This window comes from Cyrtonyx montezumae, unplaced genomic scaffold (assembly GCF_038088225.1).
Source record: "Cyrtonyx montezumae isolate F1298 unplaced genomic scaffold, pur_monq_1.0 scaffold_32, whole genome shotgun sequence".
Taxonomy (NCBI): Eukaryota; Metazoa; Chordata; class Aves; order Galliformes; family Odontophoridae; genus Cyrtonyx; species Cyrtonyx montezumae.
The window spans coordinates 5,678,295-5,698,824 of record NW_027072037.1 but is presented as its reverse complement, the minus strand read 5'-3'; the positions used below and the strand labels follow the sequence as shown (position 1 = coordinate 5,698,824).

Genomic DNA, 20,530 nt, shown 5'->3' with positions numbered 1-20,530 from the left:
CATTTCCCCTCATCCTATCACCACACGCTGCTGAGAAGGGTCCAGCCTCGTCCCTTTGCCTCCTGCTCCTTAGATATTTATAGATGTGGATCAGATCCCCTCCGAATCTTCTTTTCTTAAGGCTGAACAGCCCCAGGTCTCTCAGCCTTTCCTCATAAGGGAGGTGCTCCTTGTCCTTTATCGTCTTTGTAGCTCTCTGATGGACTCTTTCCATGAGATCCCTGTCTTTTTTGTACTGGGAAGTCCAGAACTGCACGCAGTACTCCAGGTGAGGCCTCACCAAGGCAGAGTAGAGGGGGAGGATCACATCCCTTGACCTGCTGGCCATGCTCTTTTTAATGCACCCCAGGATCCCATTGGGGGATAATGCTTGTTGGTCTTCTAGGGCAGCACGTTCTGAAGACCTGTGCCTTACAGGCTGTTGTTAGTTTCCTAGCTACTCTGTTCAGTTTTCCAGTGCTCATTTTCCTCTTTTGTGGTCCTTTCCTTGTGTGTCTGTTCTAACCAAATTTCCATGAGCACAAAGGAAATGTCTTTCACTCTTTTTGTTTAAGTGCCTGCATTTCCTTACTGTATTTCCTTAGATCTCAAAAACTGCGCAGATGCTGGCTCTGCTTTGGGACTTAAAATATCTGATGCTCTCTAATAAATTCATGAAATCTAATCCAGTGCACGAAGTGCTCTGCTATTCCTACACGCTTCTTACAAACCTCTCATTTTTCATTTTATTTTCTTTCAACTCTGTATGTAATTTAACTGAAACTGTTTCAATTATATATTATCTTAGTACTGCATTGCTTGCATATGTACATGATTTGGTGGATGAGAGCTTTTTAGTAGACTTGTCTTTTGTTATATTGTTTAGATTTCTACTGAAGTGTTAGAGTGTAAAGCCAAAAGTAATTATTAAATATCTGGACTGAAATTAGTTAAGAAACAAACTCTGTGTTTCAAATGTCTTTCCAAACATATGATATGTATTTATTATTATTTCAGTCACATGCTAAAGTAAGATTACCTCTTTGAGCTAGGAGAAAACGTGACAGTCTTCAATGTTAACTGATGCAGGTTTCTACTTTGATGTGATGGAAATCACTCCTGAAGCAGTTGGGATTCACAGATTCAACAGTGACAACGAAAAGGTAGCGATAATGTCATTGCCTAAAACCTTGAAGGTGTACTGACAAAGCTTGAAGTTTTTCCTGTTATCTTTTTTCTTGTTTGAGATGCTTGCTTCCAAGTTTCATTTATTGATGAAAGTCCCTGGAATGATTTGCAGAAGGAGGATCTGTAGCTTGAGAACATCTACGATGATGTCTGAACTAGAACCTAAATGTTATTTTTTAGAAGGAAATAATTCTTTACTTGAAAATGTGGATTTAGTAAAGCACAATTTTTGGAAAAGGATCAACTTTAAGCTTATTGAGAACTTGGTAAGCTTGCGTGGCACAGTCCCTGCCTTCTGCAATTTGGAAACAGAGAAGAATGTGTTGACACATTGGGCTATCAGATTTTGTCTTTTGTCTTGCTCTAAATGTGTATGCTAAGTGGTGGTAAGTGAACAGATGTTCAAGTACACCTGGAATTAAAATGGAAATGAGAAGATGTGTTCTTTTAATGTTTGTATTTTTTTTTCTTTCTCTTTTGGGGAATGGATGTTGTTTAAGTGTTTGGCTTTCTGGGTGGTATTGAAACTCAACAGGCATCTTTAATTAATCATGGCTCCCAGTTGATTACGCCTCACTGAGGTGAACAGAGATTGATACTATCTTGTTTGCAGTGTAGCACTAGTCTTCTAAATGCTTACTGTTTAAATGAATGCTTAATTGGTTCTTGCTGTTACACGAGTTTGTAGGCAGTAGCTGATATCTATGGAAAAACTTAACTTTTTGTGGGATGTTCTTTGTTTTTGTAGTTCAGCATTTTCCCGCTTCAGCTAGCTTTCATCTGGTTAACAGAGGACTGAAAGATGTTACTTTTATAACAGCTAATGAAAAGGTGGTTTCACTTCTGTGCAGACAGATAAACGTAGATTTTAAGCTCTCTGTCATTGCTAAAAGTATTTGACTGTTATATATTTGCTTTCAGTTTTACATTTTTGAGGTATTGATCCTTAAGCAGCTTTTGGTTTTGAGAAATACTAATAGTTTACAACTCACAGTAGTACCTCTTCCCATTCTGCATTTCAGGACTGATGGGTTTGCCAGCAGTTCCAAGGTTATGGGTTGCATTTTTGAGTCTTTACACATGTCTTATTCACACAAATAGAGAACTGGGCCTAGTTGGAAGCTGACTTCAGGGCGAAGACAAGGATAATGAACTGTAAATCTGTCTTGTGCTTTTAACCTGTCTCCAGCTTGGCACTGTATACTGTGTAAGATGCTGGTTAACTTAATGCATTCATTCTTTTGATACAGGTTTCGAACTTTCCAAAGGAGGTGGAAATACGAGCCTTGATTGAAGGGCAGTTCATGGCTAAGAGGGTTCATGCTGAAAAGCTGGGATATAAAGTCAGTAAGTATGTTGAAAGAGCTGCAGAACTAATGGTGATACACGTCAAACATAAAGATGGGAACTCTGACAGTAATGTCAGTATTGTGAATCGTGTCCTAAAAGACACAGAAACTGGTATGACTTCTGAACGAGCCTGCTGGAAGAGTATTTGACACTATGCTGGGGACAAGTTTTTGCAGATGTTAACTTTAGAAGCAGCAATGATTTAACTTCGATTACTTCTTTTCAAGTATTCTTGCTATTTGTTACTAAGCTGCACTGTCAATTTTTAAATAAGAGCTTGGACTTTGATAGCTTGTTAAGTGAAAAAAGGACTAGGCTTCTGCCTAAGGCACAAGGCTGTACCTCAGTAAATCTGAAATCTATGTTCAGTTCCTGGACCTGCCATAAGATGCTCACTTACCTACAAAGTTTTCTGTTGAAGCCCTTTTCCTGTCTTGTGATTTAGAAAGGAAAAGATCTTGTACTCCAGAATTTTTGGCATAGCAAAATCAGCCAGTATTTTACTTATATAAGTGGGAGAAGATCACTACTACCTGTGTAATTCAGGGGGAAAAATACAGGAAATTTGATACGCTTTTTTTTTTCTTCCAGCGCATCAGCCAATGGCATTTTAAAAACACTGAATTAACTCTTTGTGAGGATTTTCTAAACTAACAATTTTGCAAAATAAAATGTTGTTTATTTATACATTTCAAAGCAAATCCTGACTTCTTTACGAGCCTTTTACTTTCTCCAACCTCTATGCTTGTATCTACAATCATGAGGAATAGTGTTTTGGTTTGTTCGTTTGTTTTCCTCATGTACTTGAAACAGTTTTTAATTGTGGAGATTATTTATAGAGAAAGATAGAGATTCAAATAGATTTTGTGTGAAATAACTATTTTGCCTCCATTCCTAGATTCAGCTGTACCAAAAGATGGGTTTATATAGCTAGGAAGCTCATGGTTGAAGAGGATACATTTGTACTTTGTAAATGTCAGGGTTTAGACAAACACAAAGTGGGGGAAGGAAGAACTATTTAAGATGTCAGACAACTCTGACACAGAAATGAGTGGGTAGAAATTATCTCTAAATATGCTTAGGCTAAGTAGGACAGCTGAAAACCTCAGTAGTTGTAGGATTTCATAAGCTTTAGAACCACACAGACTTTTTTTAATTTAAAATTTTAGTGTTGTCAGATCTGCAGCAAAAAGGAGATGAGTGTGACTGCATTGTTTTCTTGTAGGTTCCTTGGATCCTTGTATGCTTTTGCTTTGTTTCATCCCAAGAGTCTAGCTATTTGGTAACTAACAGACGAGTTTCTTTGAGAAAGAGCTGCTGTACATAGTGTAGGCTGTGTGCATCTCCCACTTTTCCTTAGTGGTATTATTTAAATGTCATCTTCTGTTGTTTGTGTGGTGATGACAAGCTTGCATCTGCATTTGTTGTGTGACAGCTCTGAAAACAGGGTGTGTTCTGAACACGTGTCAGAGTATGGATGAGCTTTGTGGGAATTACTCTGATACTATCAGACTTTCTCCTGTTTCACAGCTATAGCTGCCACTTTTCAGGCTGCTTTTTTTGGCTTTAATGTGATTTAGATCTCATTTACTTGTATGAAATATGCAGTCAGGATCCTTGTGTTTATTCAGTTCTTTTTAGGCCTTTTCTACATGGGAAATTTACTTTCATTTTTCCTGGAATCAAGAATTGCATTCACAAATGCAATTAAATCAGTGTGTAAAATTGTTTGTTGTTGACATTGGTAAGATAACACAGTAATAACTACTCACAAAATCCAGAAGGTTAAGCAGTGCCACTTGTGAATCTGTTTGCACCTGAAGATGGAAAGGATATGGTTGGTCACAAGAAGCACCTTCCCATGATGTCCTGAGGTTTACATGGCACCATCTCAACATCTCAGTGGTGTAAATGAGCCAGAAACCTGGCTGAGGATTTCTGCAGCTCTGGCTCCAAGGTGTTGCAAAATCATTTTTGCAGAGTCGTGAACCTGCCTCTCATTTCCTGGGCCAAGTGCACTTTGGCTGACTGTAATCTTGAAAGCTGCAGGCATGCCAAAAAGCATTTTTTGTGAAAGGGAGTTTTGTAAAAAATTCTTCTGTCTTTCAGAGATCTTGGGTAAATGCTGTGAATGTAACAAATGTTAGATCATCTCTTAGAGTTTATTTTCAGTTAATGAATGTATTGTCTTGCAAGCAGAAGTACTTTAAAGCTCCTCATTCTATCTGTCTCTGAAGGAAGAAGTGATGCTGAAGTGTTTGACATGTCCAATACATTATAGATCTTTTACAAATTATAAATAATAGTGTGATAAACCCTAGAACAGCTCTTCAGCTGCTTTGTGTGCATGCAGGCTTCAGTGCAGCCTGTGTGCCAGTAGAGGGCGGGGGATTCTCATGATTTTTTTCCTTTGAGACGGATGTGTTTCTCTGCCTTGTTCTGAAAATGGCCCAGAGTCACCAGATGATCCTTGAGAGAAAAGTAGACCTTACATTAGTTGTGATTTTAGGGTTTTACAACTGTGTGTCACTTTGTTCTAATTGCTCTAATCTTTCTTTATCAGATTTTAGGGGAAATCATTCAGTAACACCCTGTATCCTGTTTTGCTCAACGTTTGGATAGAATGTTGTGATCTAGAAACAAACAAGTGAAGCTTGGTCTGTGGCTGTTGTTTACATCCTCTCATTCAGAGATCCATGCAGATAAGCTGAAGGTTTGCTGTTATGCCTTTATTTTCCTGGATTTTGATTGTATCATAAACACCTTCTGTTTTGTCACATCCTTTTTCTGCTTGCAGCCATCCCCTTTTGAAAGCCAAGCTCACAACTCGAGTTCAGATGCTGATCATATAGCTGTGCTTGCTGCCTGCTTTGGGAACCTTTTGTAATAAGGAACGTACACGTTTCTTTGGTCAAAACCATGGCAACTTGATAGAGAAGTGACAGTGTCTGCAGCACAGTGACACAGGTGATCACAGCAGCTATAAAACTGTCAGTGGCTTGGAGTGATCTGCCATTGTACACTTTAATAATCTTGATGATCGTTTCAATGTTGATTTTACTCCTGATCATGCAGTCCTAAAATTCATATTGACTCTGGGCTGGAGAACATTATGATGGTCCTCACTTGCACCCAGTGAAGCTGTTCTGGTGAATACCTACAAATCTAATTATTCTTGAGAGAAAATCTACTCCCCTGTTCACCAGTCAGTGAGGTAAATACTGCAGAGCTGTATGTGATGTATGCTGAAGGAGGATGATACACAGGTTGGGGTTCTGCGGTTGTTTGCACATGTAACCAACAGATATTTACATAATGGTAGTGTAAAAACCTTTTATGTTGTTGGCAGCCTGAGCAGTATATATGAGGTCAGATGTGCTAGAGCTGTGGAGTTGCAGCAGCAATTAATGAACCTTGCCTTGTAGGTGGGATAATTATGAGGGGTAGGGGGGTTGTCTTGAATCTGTTAGCTTTAGTCCAGGGCTCAATCTTCATGTTGCTTTACCTGTTAGTGGCTTCATAACACTGCAGCTGCCCACTGTGCTGATTGTATCACATTTTTATACCTTTAGCAATCTGATTCTGCTACCTACCTGTCATCAGCAGGGGGAGATGGATAGAGGTGCCAAGTTTTACAAGCAAAAGCATTGTCCGTAAAATCCTGCATCTGTATTTATTAAGTAATATATAGTTTGTTACATTCATAAATCCATCACTTGCAAATAATGTTGATGCCCCGAATTCTGCTGACACTACTTGGTTCTTATGTATTGGCTGGTGTGACACATGTGTCTGTGTTTTTGCACTGTACTAAGAATGAGCCTCTTTTTTTTTTTTTTTCCCTTAAGTGCCATATGTTACTGGTGTGTCAAGTGTGAAAATGCATCTTTCTCACTGAATATACAACAGGATGCATCCTCAAACAAAACAGCAGCTAGAGTGCTAGGAAAATGAGGAAAATCTCAGAACATGCTGGGCCTGACTTTTCAGTAATTAGAAAATAGATGTTCTCACTTTAAAGAACTCAGCTTAAGATTACATGAAGGCAGACTCCGCATTGCCAGATTTCTTTTTCATCAGGTGGTGTTTTCATCTGGCACTCACTGCAGTGGGTTGAGGATAGAGATAACTTGTGGCTCTTTGTCTGCAGGGAAAGCAGCCTGGTGGAGTGAGGGGAGCTCAGAAAACAGCAGTTATTTCATTGTTGTATTTCATTGTTCACGTTGTTATGTGGGGGCATGGAAGCCTGAAGGTGAGGTGTGATGCTGTCGCTTTGCAGCACAGCAGTGGTCCTCTTGACGGTAGGTGGCTCTCCAGTTTGGCAAGGTGAGATGCCACTGATGGCTGAGGCACTCAGCAGTAGCTTTGTGTTAGGCTGGTGGCTGTCTCTGCCTGGGTTCTGCAACTCCAGCCTCCAACTCTGTTGCTGATTATCAGCAGCTTTGGGGTACTTGTTCAGTCTGTCTGAGTATGTTTCTACTTGAGCTGTAGCGGTGTTTTGGCTGAAATGAGGAACACTGCAAGTGAAGCCATTTTGTAGTTGCATACAGATTAAATTGATGTTTATGCCCTGCAGGATTTAAATTTCTTAGAGAAATCAATACTAAAATGTTGTGTTGGCTTTATGCTTGTCTCTTGCTGTTTGCTGCTAAGAGTGCTGCTGGTGTTTCAGCAGCATGAGGGTGATGGTGTTATTAGTGCTTTTTTGCTTCAGAAAGTGAAAACAGTTGAAAAATAATAGGATGGTGCCCTTGGCAGGAGGATAAGTTTAAAATAATAGTGAATGGTGGCAATGCTTGGATTGGAACATGCACAAGAACTGCTAAGTGTGTGGGACAAACAGAACACAAATACCCATGCCTCTGCATCTTTAGCCTGTGTGTTATGAGGGAGGAGTGTTGTCTCAAGAAGTGCTTTCGAATTCATCAAAGACAGGATCTTCCTCCCAGATAAGTCAGTGATTCTGCTGTAGAGGATATTTGTGTTTTCTGATGAAACTTAGACTGATAAGAGTGCCAGGGTAAGATGGGCATGACCTTGCCAAGAACTTCCTTACAGCCCCCCTTATTTCCCACAGATCAGACTTGTATCACGTAGCAGAGCTTTTTAGGCACAATCAAGCAAGGCTTGCTTTTAAGCCATTGGTCTGGAGTGGAAGGTTGGTTAGCTCATTACCAATTCCCTGACCAAGTATTTTACAAGAGGGGGCTTTTTATTTTTACTTGGCTCAGGAGAGTACAGTATTAGTATAACTGATTTTTAAAAGGGTTAGATAAAATGTCTCTGAAGGAAATTACCTAATGTGCTCTAAGGAAGCTGCTTACGTGCTCTCAGCTTTTTCATGCAGTGGCTATTGTCTTGCTTTTGTTTTGTTTTATCATCGTTATACATATACAGGAAACACAGTGAAGATAGAAAATCTCAAGAGTTAATAAAAAGGTTGGAAGGGGTGCTATCTGTCTTTCTTTCTTGACAGAATGATAAAACGTTGTCATTGTTTGAACAATCACTTCTAACATCTGGTCAGCAAAAGACCAAGTATTTAAATGGTTCAATTCCTGTGCCCTGATGTTAGGAGAGACTGTTTATAACTGTTTCAGTAGATGTGCTATTCAAGCAGTATTCAGAAAAGTAGGCAAGCTGTCAGTTGACTGGTTTTGTTAGAGCTTACAGATCTCTGGAAACCAGGGATTTAGCCATCAGTTGGGTTATCTGTTAAATCTCCTGCTATCACTGTTTTTAAGACTGATCCATAGTTTTGAATCTGTTTAGATTAGCAAAGGAATGACATGATTGCAGTCTGTGAGTACCTTCATAGGGAAAAGAAACTTGACAGTATAGGACTCTCTAGAGTCTTAGAGGCAGAAATATTATGGTTCAATAACTAGAAGTTGAAGGTAGGCAAATCTCAAATGACAAGCAAGGTGCAGATTGTTAACAGGGAATGAAATCAAGCAATGCAGCATTTGACAGAGGTGTAGTAGATTCTTTAGTGCTGACAGTTCGAAGAACAAGATAACATTTTATTTTTCTATTATTTTTTTCCCCTCAAAAAATGCTTTGTTTTTAGTAAATGTTATTAAGAGTTAAATTGAAGGATTATGTTTCAGAAATGTAAATCTGTAGAAAATGCCATTGTTAGGAAGCTCATCTGTTTCTATGTGTACATATACATAGTTTGATATGCATTTATACCAATAGTGATCTTCTGTTTTGATGATGATTCTGCTTGTAGAATCCTACCTTTAGTTAACACTTAGTTAGGTATTTCTTTTAAAACTCTTCCTCTTTAAATCTCTGTGTTTCTGGATTTTTGTTTTTCACGCTCAAATGTGCCAGGCCTGTTAATGAACTCTGATCAGCTCTCCCAAGATTCCATAGACCCTCCAGCTGTCTCTCATTTTTTTTTTCTGGTTTAAGGTGATTTGACTTCTCTTGAGCAGCTCACATTATGCGTCTGTTCTGAACCCGAAGTGTCTCAATGCCTTCAGCTGCAGCAACCCACACTTGAGTGTTTCAGTGTTAACAGGGCTTCTACTAGGCAAATAATTCTTTCCTTACCTGCTCTATTTGCCTGCACGTACTGTGATTTTTCAGTTGTGAATGTTTGTTGTATGAGATTAGGTAAGACAGGTTTAACCTGCTTTCAAATAGAGCATAGCCTAAGTTTTAAAAACTGTTTTAGCTGTCTAAAGCTTTGGTTCCATCTAGACTTTGATTTCTAGATGCCAGCTACCCAGTGATTATTGAAAGGATTTCAAGAAAGAAGAAACATAACCCTTCACATGTCCTGTGTAAGTAAAGACAAATAAAAGTTCACATTTCTTTGGACAGGTGGAATTTTGTAGCCTACTGGGTAGTTAATTTTCTTTAGACATGAAGCTGTTAATTTGGGCAGCTTTTTTTCCTTATTTTTGGCCTGTGCTTCCTAGGAATGCATTTGAAGTGTATTCTTTTTTCACCATTAAATTATAATGCTTTTAGCCTGTATGTGTTATGTCTAATCTATGCACTGGCAAAGGTATGCATAGCACACATAAAATGACACATCTCAGCCTCATGGCTTTCACTGTGTCAGCTTAGTTCAAGTGTAAAGATGGCAAAGGATGGGAAGTTCATTAAAATAGGCTTCAAGTGCAGCACTTCTTCATGTCAAAAGAGGAACTTTTAGAAGTAACAGCGGAAACATTTTTAGCTTTATGCTTGGAGACTGAAATTCGGGATCATTAACTGCACAGACTCAAAGTGGAAAGATTGGATGTGTGGAAGGGTGTGATTAGAGCATCCATAGCATTGAGTCCATTAGTGATGTGCTAGATTACTTAAAATTCCTGATCCCAGCTTATGGACAGTGATATCATTTCTCTTTATGGTGTAAGGCTAAACTTGGTGGCCTTTTACAGTGTCCTTCAGGTCACCAATGCTACGCTTTTCCTACCTGGAAAATCCAAAGAATAGGTGAAATAACATAAAAAATAAAATTGCTTGAACCTGAAATTCTCTATCCTATTGCACTTATGGTGATTGTACAACATTAATCAGATTTAATACTAAACTCAGGAGTACCTACTGAGCGTTATGCATCAATATATACCATATCATATATACTGGAGAGAGTGAGTTTAAAAATGACCACTTCTCAACCACTGCTGTTGGTTTTAAAGCATTTTTTTCCATCTGACAATACTTGAGCTTTAACAAGCTCTCAGAAATTTATTGATACGATCTAGAAATTTGAAATGAAAAATAGAAGCATGCATATACATGTAAAGAGGGGGTAGATTTGTGACAGTTTTGTATTTGATAGTGTCTGGCAATGAAATAGTTTTTTAGAGGATAACTCTTGTGTGCAAATACACCTCTTAACCTTTATCAGAAATGCTAGTGAAGTATGACTTAAGTCTTGATGTTTTATCTCTGGGTGTGCTTATCTCTGATTCCTTTGAAATGTTGTTGAATCTTTTGAAATGCGTAATTTCCAGAAGTTTTGGTGGGTGAAAATTCAGCTACCTCCTGATTGTAGGAATCAGCTAGCATCATACTGAAATGTAAACCTGCATGCTTTTATACATCTGGCTTTGCAGTAACACTAAGTGGAAGGAACAGCAGTGTAGGAATTGAACTGAGCAGAACCTGGAGAACTTCACTAGGTGTTTGTTCAGTTCAGGTGTGGGGTTTGTTGGCAGAAGGTTGAGGATCATGTTTTGCCCGTGCTAGGCACTGTGTTCAGTTTACTTCATGCCAAAAAGGCTTTCTGTGGTTGATTGACTAAAACACAAGCTGAAGTTAGTGTACTGAAGCCTAGACCTTTGATCAGTGAGCAGAGGGAGAGAGAGTGTGGTTGAAAACAGCATGCAGTTCGACTTCTAGGCAGGTTGAGGAGGCGGCGTTCCACTTTCCATGAAACCTGTAGTTCTAAGACTTTTTCTTTACAGCATTAATCACTGTGTACCTGATGGTCTGCTTTTCAGGGCTGCTACAAAGAGGCATCCATGTGCTGGAGGAAGACCTCTGGAGGCTCTATTCTAGCACATCTCTGCTCTCCTCCTCATTTTTTCCAGCATAGGGTTACTCAGTTCCTTCTCTCTCCAATATTAGCATGTTAGCTAACAGGTAAATGTCAATATTTATCTGTAGATAGCAATTTTCATGCTTGCATCTCAGGAAGTGGTAATTATGGAAAGCTGGAGGGCACTCAGCGTTGTTACAAATCAGTGATGTATTTCACTCTTCTCAGTGGCTACTTAAAACATTTAAAATAGCAGAAAATAAAATCATATATTAGCCTGTGTAGTTCCAGCCTTGTAAGTAGTGCTGGAATGAAGTTGGTCATTGGTCACAGAGCTAGAAGGGTTTTAAAGGATGTCTTTTTTCAAAAGCATTCACCCTCTTCAGTTGAGGTGCTCTTGATCTTTTCCCTCTGTGTTTATTGTGGTCAAAATTGAACTTTTTGTTGTTTTGAAGTAGTTCTAATTATAATGGTAATACGAGTGTACAAGTGGAGAGCTGCTTGAGTAATCTCTTCAAATTAAGTGCACTTCCAGTTAGATGACTTAAGTTTACCTGCAAGTGAACACTTGGGCCTCAGAGTAAATGGTAAAAAGCTTTGTATTTCAAACACAATTTTGTCTTTGAATACAAAAGCCTGGTACCCACTGAAAAGCAGGTAAGTATCTGAAGCCATTGTTTTTGAAGTTTGGCACATTAGAATGAAAAATTGCTAGAATATTTATTTGGAAAGGAGGAATTATGTTTTTAAGCAAATTGGAATTGCTTAAAAACCAATGGCTTTTTGTTATAATTTTTACCTTCTTTATTCATGGCTTAAAGATACGAATAAATCCTTTCAACTACAGTTGTTTCTATGAGCTGTGATAGTTCAGTGCAAATTTTAAAGGTTAGCTAAGCTGCTACATGTGAGTGTCCCTGCAGGAGCATTCCTGTTGATTTCATCATTGTTGTTTGCATGAATAAGGGTTACTCATAGGAAATAAGAACAGGCAGGACCCTAACTTGTAACCCCTCTATATCTTTGGAAATGAGCTGGTTAGCTCCTTGGAGGCCTGAATATTTGACTGTTTGGGGCTGGACTAATCTGATATAGTGAGCAGCTGCAGCTTAAAGAGACCTCAGTTTAAGTTCTTGCACCTACCTCCTCCATATGCCCTTCCTGGTGGCCCATTGGCACATGCCCAGTAGCATGCAGGTTCCTGGAGACTGCAAGAGCAAAAATATGTTGAGGACTGAAGATGACTGTATTCTACTGGTTAAAACAGGAAAGTTTCTATTTATGTGCTCTATTTATCTATAGTCGTAGTACCTGTATTATATAAATAACTCTTCTGTATCTCCTAGAGGCAAGGAGGTAGGATTGGAGACCTAAGGAACTTACCTTTTAGAAAGAAATGAGTTCTTTTGTCTGAAAAGCCACCCATGCAAATGACTGCTACATGCGGAGGTGCAGAAAAATGTCCTGTAAAACCAGTGTGGCTTGGCTCACTCCTATGCATCTGATGCTTAGCATCAATACCACAAATGTGTGGGAAATGTGATCTAATGGATGGTGTATACCTAAGAGCTCCACCTAAAAGGCTCAAAGAACAATTATCTAACCTGAATGTTGTATTTTAAAAAACAACTTCATCCATTTTCCTGCCATTTTTGTGCTTTTCCTCTGAATAACTCTAATGTATATTAATTAATCGCTTAAAATAATACCAATAAATCTAACAAGGTTTGTCTAAAGCTTGACTGCACATAGGAAACTTCATGTTTGTTTCAGTGTCGAGAAGAAAATAATCATTTACAGAAAATTCTAAGAAAGTTAATATTAATTTAGATGAAAACTTAATGAAATCTTTAATAGCTTTTAAAAATTGTTTTATTTTCCTTAGGTTTTAATTTGAATTAAATCATTACTACTGTTAAATTAGTTAAACACTAAATTAAGAAATGCAAATGAAGTGAGCCCAAAATCCAATGTGGTTATTGTTTTTATTGATATATGGAGACCAGTGGTGTGGAACAAATTCCAATTATATCTGATCTGTTACTTGCAGTGCAAGTTCCTGACTCTTCATTAAATGTAATACATCAGATTAAATGCTTTGCTCAATAAGAGCTAGGAAAATACCAGTCCTACAATAAACCTCTTGCTGCTTTTCCTCTTTGTTTGTCCTGCCTGCACTATTTGGTGGAGGCTGCAAGGCCTTCTAGTCTGAAGTTTTACAACTCCTGCCCAACTGTGATAATCATACAAGGATAAAGGTGAACTTTAGGCAGCGTAGTCACAGGAGGTCCAGAAGCAGGGAAGAGTTGCTAAAGGCAACTCCATTACATACATGAGTTCACCTGAATAAATGCTCAGTGGCTTCTGCTATGCTAACTTAAAATACTAACAGCTAGTGAGGGGAATGCTGGTTTCAGATGATTTATCTCCCTGTAGGATTAAAACGTCCAAAATAATTGAAGTGCATCTTCTAGTACCAGAACTAGATTATTCTGGGTTGTTCCCCATGCTATTATGTGTGCTCTGTGGCTGTCCCTCGTGGGATGCTATGAGCAAGAGTAGGCCTTGCTGCAGGGCTGGGTAAGCCAAGCACACGTGGCAATGCTGCATTGCAGAGCTGGGGCTGAGCTGTGCCTGTAACACTGAATATATTGTGCTGGGATCCTTGGAGAGGGAGGGTGATGCTGGGTGCCTGATTGCAGCGGATGAGCAGTTTCTGGGGAAGGCTATAATGATCTTTGCCTGGTGGGAGATGTGCTGTGGTTTTGAGGCCGACACTGCTAGGCCTTCCCTTGTGAGAGATTTTTGAATATGCTTTTACACAGATGTTTGGAAGAAGTATCTGAAAACTTGAGTCTTCTTGCCATCAGGGGATGTCTAGACTTCCAGAATAATCCTCTGCCTGCATAGCACCATATTGCAGGAGCTGAGTGGTTTCAGGGGGCAGCCTGGGCAATCAAGCCATATAATGTAAGAATAGTGCAGGTAAGTAGTGCTGTATTAAAACATAAATCTCCATCAGGATTTTGCTACAGCAAATGTGGAGGAGAATTCGTCATATCACAAAACCATAGGATGTCCTGAGGTGGAGGGGAGCCCCAGGGATCACTGAATCCAAGCTCTGGGTTCTCACAGGAGCACCCAAAAATCAGTCCATATGTCTGAGAGTGCTGTCCCAATGCTCTGTGAGCTCCAGCAGCTCAGGGCCATTCCTGCTGCCCTGGGCAGCCTGTTCCATGCCCACTGCCCTCAGATTCCCCAGTTTCAGAGAGAGCTTTGCTGCAGTCTGTGTTAGTGTCCTTTTACACTCCAAGGACAGTTCTTAAGGCACTAAGGATGAAGCTTTTCTTTAAAATCCAATTCATTGGCCCATGACTGAGAACTTACTGCAGAATTTGTTCAGGATTCACTCACCCCATTGGAAATTCTGACAGGGCTGAAATGAAATGTGAGCAAGAGGAAGAACCATGCAATGGCACAGGCTCATTTGTTTTCACATGAATACATTAGGACAAAATCTTTATTTCATGAATCAGCGTTTCCTTTGTCAATAACTTTCAATATTAAACAGTAAGATGACACCAGGTTTACATAGGAGGAAAGGTAAATTAACTTGTGCAACAAAAGATTCCTGAGGGTAAATTTATACCTCAGATCTTGATTCATGGTTCAGCTACAGAGCAGGATGGAGTAACTGTTTCCTTCCCAGTATGTTTAAAATTCTTTTGTAACTCAGAGAGGGGAGAAAAAGGCATGTCCAGATCCTTAGAGCATACCAATTCATCCTTTACCAAATCCCACTCTGTACTGAGAAATGATACCCTTATTTCTTTCTGTTCTCTGAAAAATATAATGCTATAATGGTTTGCCAAGAAAAGGAGCATCTAGCTGTGTACTCCCCTTGTTGCCTAGAAAAAAATAGCCGATGTTCTAGCATGGTCATGTGCTGAAAGTAATATTCTTTAGCTGGAATGCAGTGTTTCCTCCTCTTCCTTCTTGCCCAATCCATTTTGTTTGATTACACATTAACCTCTTCCTGACCTTGTAGTGCCACTCATGCATGGAAAGCACAAGTGGTTCTAGACAACTGCCATGCTTTCATCTAATATATAGGTACAACAAAGACTCAAAGGAAAATGTGAATGTTTATGAATGGTAGTAATAATTTTAATAAATAACCCTGGGGGAATTATGAGGAATTTTTTTTTTCAGTGAAAAGTCTATTTTTAAAGCTTCTGAGATTGTTTTCCACGTTGCGTGTGTCTTGCCATTCTGATTCTAGAAGCAGAAATTATTTTACCTTGGGCCATACGTGGTTCATATCCATATATCAGTATAAATACAAGTACTCTCAGATTAGTTGCAACTCGTTCCTTGCACTTACTACTGTATGACTTCTAGGCTCAAAAACAAAAGAAAAACACAAATGAAAACAAAAACAACAACAAAAAAGCACACCTGGAAAACTGAGTCATGTCATTTTTGACCCAGTGCCTGCTTTACAATTCCTTGCCTGAATCCCTTAAACAGAGGCTTGTAGCTCAGAATTGAGAGCTAGTGGTGTAGAGAGCTCTGGTGTGCTAGTCCCTGGGAATACAAACATTGAGAAAGGTCTTAACGGTGTAATGAGAAAAGACCAAAGAGGCGAGCTGTGCATCGTGCTACTTCATCCTATCTGCACTTAATCCTGTTTTACACATTCAGCTCTATCTCCAGGATTATCTTCTGATATGATGATGAGAAGCTCATGCTTGTGACTTGAATAAATTACACAAGTTGCATGTTAAACAGAGGAAGGGTCTGTCTAAAGCCTCATCAAATTCAACAAAGGAAAATGAGAGGTCTTGCACCTGGGACGCGTGAACTCCCCGCATTGAAAAGCGGCCGAGGGAAACTGCTGAAAGAAACCTGGACAGCCTAGACAAAAATGAGCCAGCAGTGCGTCTTTGTAGCAGTGAAATCTGGTACCTTATGGTACATAAACAACATCACAGACAGCCTATTGAAGGAGGTGATCCACGTCTTTATCATTTAGCATGTGTTAGATCACATTTGGAGCCGCTTAATCCAAGAAGAGCGTTGGTTAACTGTAGCAAGTGCAAGATAGGGCTACTGAAGTGGTTGAGAGCTAGAGGGAGCATCCCTGAGCAGAGGATTTGGTGAAGCTGAGGTTGGTTATCCTGAAAGAGAGGAGGCATCAAGACGTCATGGTGTGGCTGATGTTATAAGAGACTTTAAAGCCCATCTGATTCCAACCCCCTACTCTGTGCAGGGTTGCCACGCATTTGATCAGGCTGCCCATGGTTCCATCCAACCTGGCCTTGAATGCCTCCAGGGATGGGGCACCCATAACTTATCTAATCAACCTCCTTCTGCTGCTTCACCACCCTCTGAGAGAAGAATTTCCTCCTAACATCTAACCGAACAGAGAACTCATAGCAGACTTCTGAGATATTCTTTGCTGAGCTGCATGAGAGGAGAATGGGAAACAACTAGAAACCTAGTGAGCATTTCTAGTTGGATATACAAACCTAGATTTTCGCAAAGAGGAATAAAAGTATAAAGCATTTTAATAGTGGCCTCCTGGTAACTGAAGGTCTTGAAATGTTGTCTTAGAAATGTGGCTAGAGACAAGGCTAATTTTACGTTGTTCTCTTTCTGAATCAAGTTGGTATATTGACCTAGTTCTGTCATTCAGTATCCATGAGCCAATTGGAGCCCTCAGCTGCCACTCCATCTCATTTTGCCTCATTTGGACAGATAGAGCTAATTACTGTAGGTACTCTATCCAAAATTTTACAGATTAATTTACGACATGATGAACAGAGTCAGTGATGGAGATGCAACCAAGAAAGTGAGGGATGCGCTGACCTTGTCACTCAGATGGATGAGGAAACATACTGCTCTTTTCCCAGATGGCTCCTGAGTTTTACAGAAAGTCAGTGACATGCTTAATTACTTCTGACAAATAGAGAATGCTTTCTCTTTTAGCTTTATTGTGTTATGTCCTTCATGATAGTGGAAAATGCAAAGCTGCATCTTGACCAGCTGCCCTTTGAGTAGGATAATATGGACTGGAAGTCTCAGGGCTGAAGTAACAGCTTTTAGCTTGCACTGACTCTTGGGTTAGAAATGCTTAATGCAAGGAAGTGCTTCGGTACCTGTGAGATCAGTGACACCTAAATGCATGCCTAAATAATGTTTCATGAAGAGATATTTTCTCAATGATCAAAATATAGTTCATGTGCATTTGATAACTCTAGTTAGTCAGAGAAGATTAGCCTGAAATTGCATTAGGATGTGGAAAAAAAAATAAAGGTCAAGATTGTTGCCATCTCCAAAATTATGATAAATATAATAGAGGCTGTAAGGCTTGCTTTCTCATAACTTTCAAAACAAAAATGTTCCGGAGGAAAACATCTATACTTGGAAATTTAGACATGGTGCAGTGAAATATCTTTTACAAGATTTGAGCCAGCCTTAGTTGTTGGCTTGATGGTGGGGTTTTTAAGCACCCAGTGTAAAGTACTTTCATGTGTTCTATGATGGTGAAAGGAAAAAGTGTGCCAAGATTGTTTTCCCTTAGACCGGTTCTGATTTGAAGTGATTTTCAGACTTTCATTCCAAAGTGGCAGAAGTCTGAGGGGAGACTCAGGTGCTCAGCACTGAAATGGTTTTGCTGCTGTTGGTGAAGGTTAAGAAAGGCTATCATGGGTCAGGCCAAAAGAACAGCAAGGCTGGAGTCCTTTGGCAGTGGCATTCTCTAACACGTGAGGAAGGCTTCAACAGCTATTGTATCCTCCCAGCTTCCACTGCTCTTCAGCTTAGCAGCTTCCTGAGCCTGAGGTTTTTCATTTAACGGTTGTTGACATACTTTTTCCCATGAACTTCTCTAATTGCTTTTTAAAAGCATGTAGATTTCTGGCAGCCATGGTATCCTGTAGCACTGAGCACTTCAGTTGAGCTGCACGTTGTGTGAGAAGTCCCAATTTTTTGTTTGTGTTCAACAGTTCACCTGATAATTTCATTTGTTTCTCCATAAATTTCGACCATGAGAAACAATGAACAGTTATTCTCTATTTCCTTTAATGCTTTGCTTTTTCTGGCATCCCTCTGGTATCCCTTTAACCATCTCTTTTCTTGACTGAAGAGTTTTAACTAAGGCTACTCCTGTCTTTTTGGAAGCTGTCCCATGCCTTCAATCTACCCTGTTGCCCCTCTCCCTATAGTTTGTTTTTGTTATATTCTTTTTGAGATGTTAGGACTATAGCAATTGCACTGTATGCTCAAACAAAGACTGATTTGCATTTAAGAGAGGATATAATACTGTTTTCTGTGGGTTTTATTACTTTTATAAAAATTTAAATATTTCTTTTTAAATTTTAGAGTATTGGTCTAATCTTTTCATGACTGACATGAGCCACGGGTGACAATTTGCCACTTCTTGCTCTAAGGTAGTACTAAAGAGCCTGTTGGGTTCTTGAGTTCATGAAATGAGTTTGGCAGGGCTTTCTTTTGCAGACCCTGAATCTTCTCCTTTACATCACATTCATATAAGTATCTAATGATTCTGGTTTAGTATAGATTTCCATAATTAAACTGCATAGTGTCCAACCTGGAGAAGTTTTTCATAATTGCCATAATGTTTGTTGTCAACAAATGCCTTTGCTACTAACGTGCTAAAGTAACAGACTCTATTTTCTACAGGTAGCATTTTTACATTTTTACACTTCATTCCTATGCAACTTCTGCATGGATGACATCAGGTCTTATCTGTTTTACTGTATTCCTTTATTTGGTTTGTGCTTATGCCTCCTTGGTTGACATCTCAATCTGGGATGGGTCCTCCAGCATCTCAAGAGCTTCCTCATATGTTGTTCTTAAATAATATGTGTTGCTTTGTGAGCGTTTCGGGTACTGCCTTTTATTTTCAATACGTTTTCCCCTTCTTGTGTTACTCTACTTCATTGAAATATTATAGTGCTACTATGGATTTTTATTTTATTTATTTATTTGTTTCAATTTATTGGCTCTTCCTAGACCAAACTATCCCAGCACATCATGGTAATTATTGCAGTGTTCAACAGTAGTAACTTTCTGAACCCGTGTGTTTTTTGCTTAAGATGGGTCAGATCAAGAGTTGCTCCTTTTCTTTTAGTTTTCTTGAATAGCTGTAGCATATACAACATATATAGTATAGTGTAAAGCATATGTACCACATAGATATGAGTGTGATGTTTACCCTAACTCATACAGGTATAACTGTAGTTTCTGTGTGATTATTTTGCAAGTTAGTACAACTGACTTGTTTGTCTGCTCTGACTTCAAATTTTCATTAATGTGCAGCAACACTCCCACTTCTGTGATTTTCTATATCTTTGCAATATAAATTGCGGTATAAATTCTTCTTTTATTTTATAGCATTGTAATGATTGTATGCCTTTCACTACTATGCTGCTTCTGTCAATATCCTCATTGAAAACTAGATACTTAAAGGTTTTCTATTTTATTTTTCACATTTCTAGTATCTGCATAGCAGCACTTAAAATGGAATTACTTTTTGTGGTTTCTTATTCAGATTTATTAATATCTGTCCTATCTTTTATTTATGGATACAAAGTTAGAATGATTTCAGGCTTAGAAAATGTGTCATGTCCATTTGTGCCAGCCTTGCTGCACTTCTTAGTTTAAAGGTTCTCCTGTAACATTATTAACTGTAAATGCCAGTAGTCTGCTACCAGCTTGATTTAGATGAAACTCATCTTTGCTTTATAGGCACCCTTTCTTCCACAGTTTCTGCAGATCCTACTGAATCTAAAATTAACAGTAAAAGCTTGCGTTTATGAGAACAAAGTTATGCCTGTGCAGATTTTTTGAAAATTGTAACAAAAATATATAATAAACTTCCTTGATGGAAAGCTTTGTCAGGATAGAAACCCGGACTGCTTTGCAGTAAAACTGTGGATTCTGGAAATGCAATATGACAGTTGCTGAACAATAGGCATTCATGTATTGGCTGCAACTTTGTAAGGGCAAAGTTTAAAAAGTACATTTTGCTCTAATGTTGACTTGGTCTAAGAGAGTCAGAATCCTGAGCAAAGAGAACTGGGCTAATAATGGTGGATGCGTGATGCCTGGGTAGGATTTGGTTGTAGGAATTTGAAAGTTGAAGACGGTAAGCTAAGCAGCTTAAAATCTTCAGAATAAGAGGGAGTGAAGCTTGTAAGTGCGTCAAGCTGTTTGCTTAGATCTGGAGTAAGGAGCTTAAGTAGCTTATAACACCACAACATTGGTAGCTCCAGAGGAAGGGACTTACAAGCTGTGCAACAGCTACACTTCAAAGGCCTTACAAGCACCGCTGATGAAGCCTGCAGGGCTTCCAGAGAGCATGTCAAGTACATCTGTCCGTCTGTCTGCTTCTCAGCAGTAGCCGAGTGCTTCTTTTCTTTCCACCTTACAAGGCATGGACAATTCTCCTCCCCGCAGTTATCACAGTGTTAAATA

At 39.1% G+C, this 20,530-nt stretch overlaps 1 protein-coding gene across 1 annotated transcript in view; it reads left to right on the top strand.

Annotated features, from left to right (window-relative positions):
• Positions 1-20,530, top strand: part of XYLB (xylulokinase) — a 79,584-nt gene that overhangs the window by 23,709 nt on the left and 35,345 nt on the right. Inside the window, exons 14-15 of the mRNA XM_065744938.1 lie at positions 1,069-1,142; positions 2,418-2,514. Of these exons, the coding sequence (XP_065601010.1) occupies positions 1,069-1,142; positions 2,418-2,514 (171 nt within the window). The remainder of the gene's footprint in view (positions 1-1,068; positions 1,143-2,417; positions 2,515-20,530) is intronic.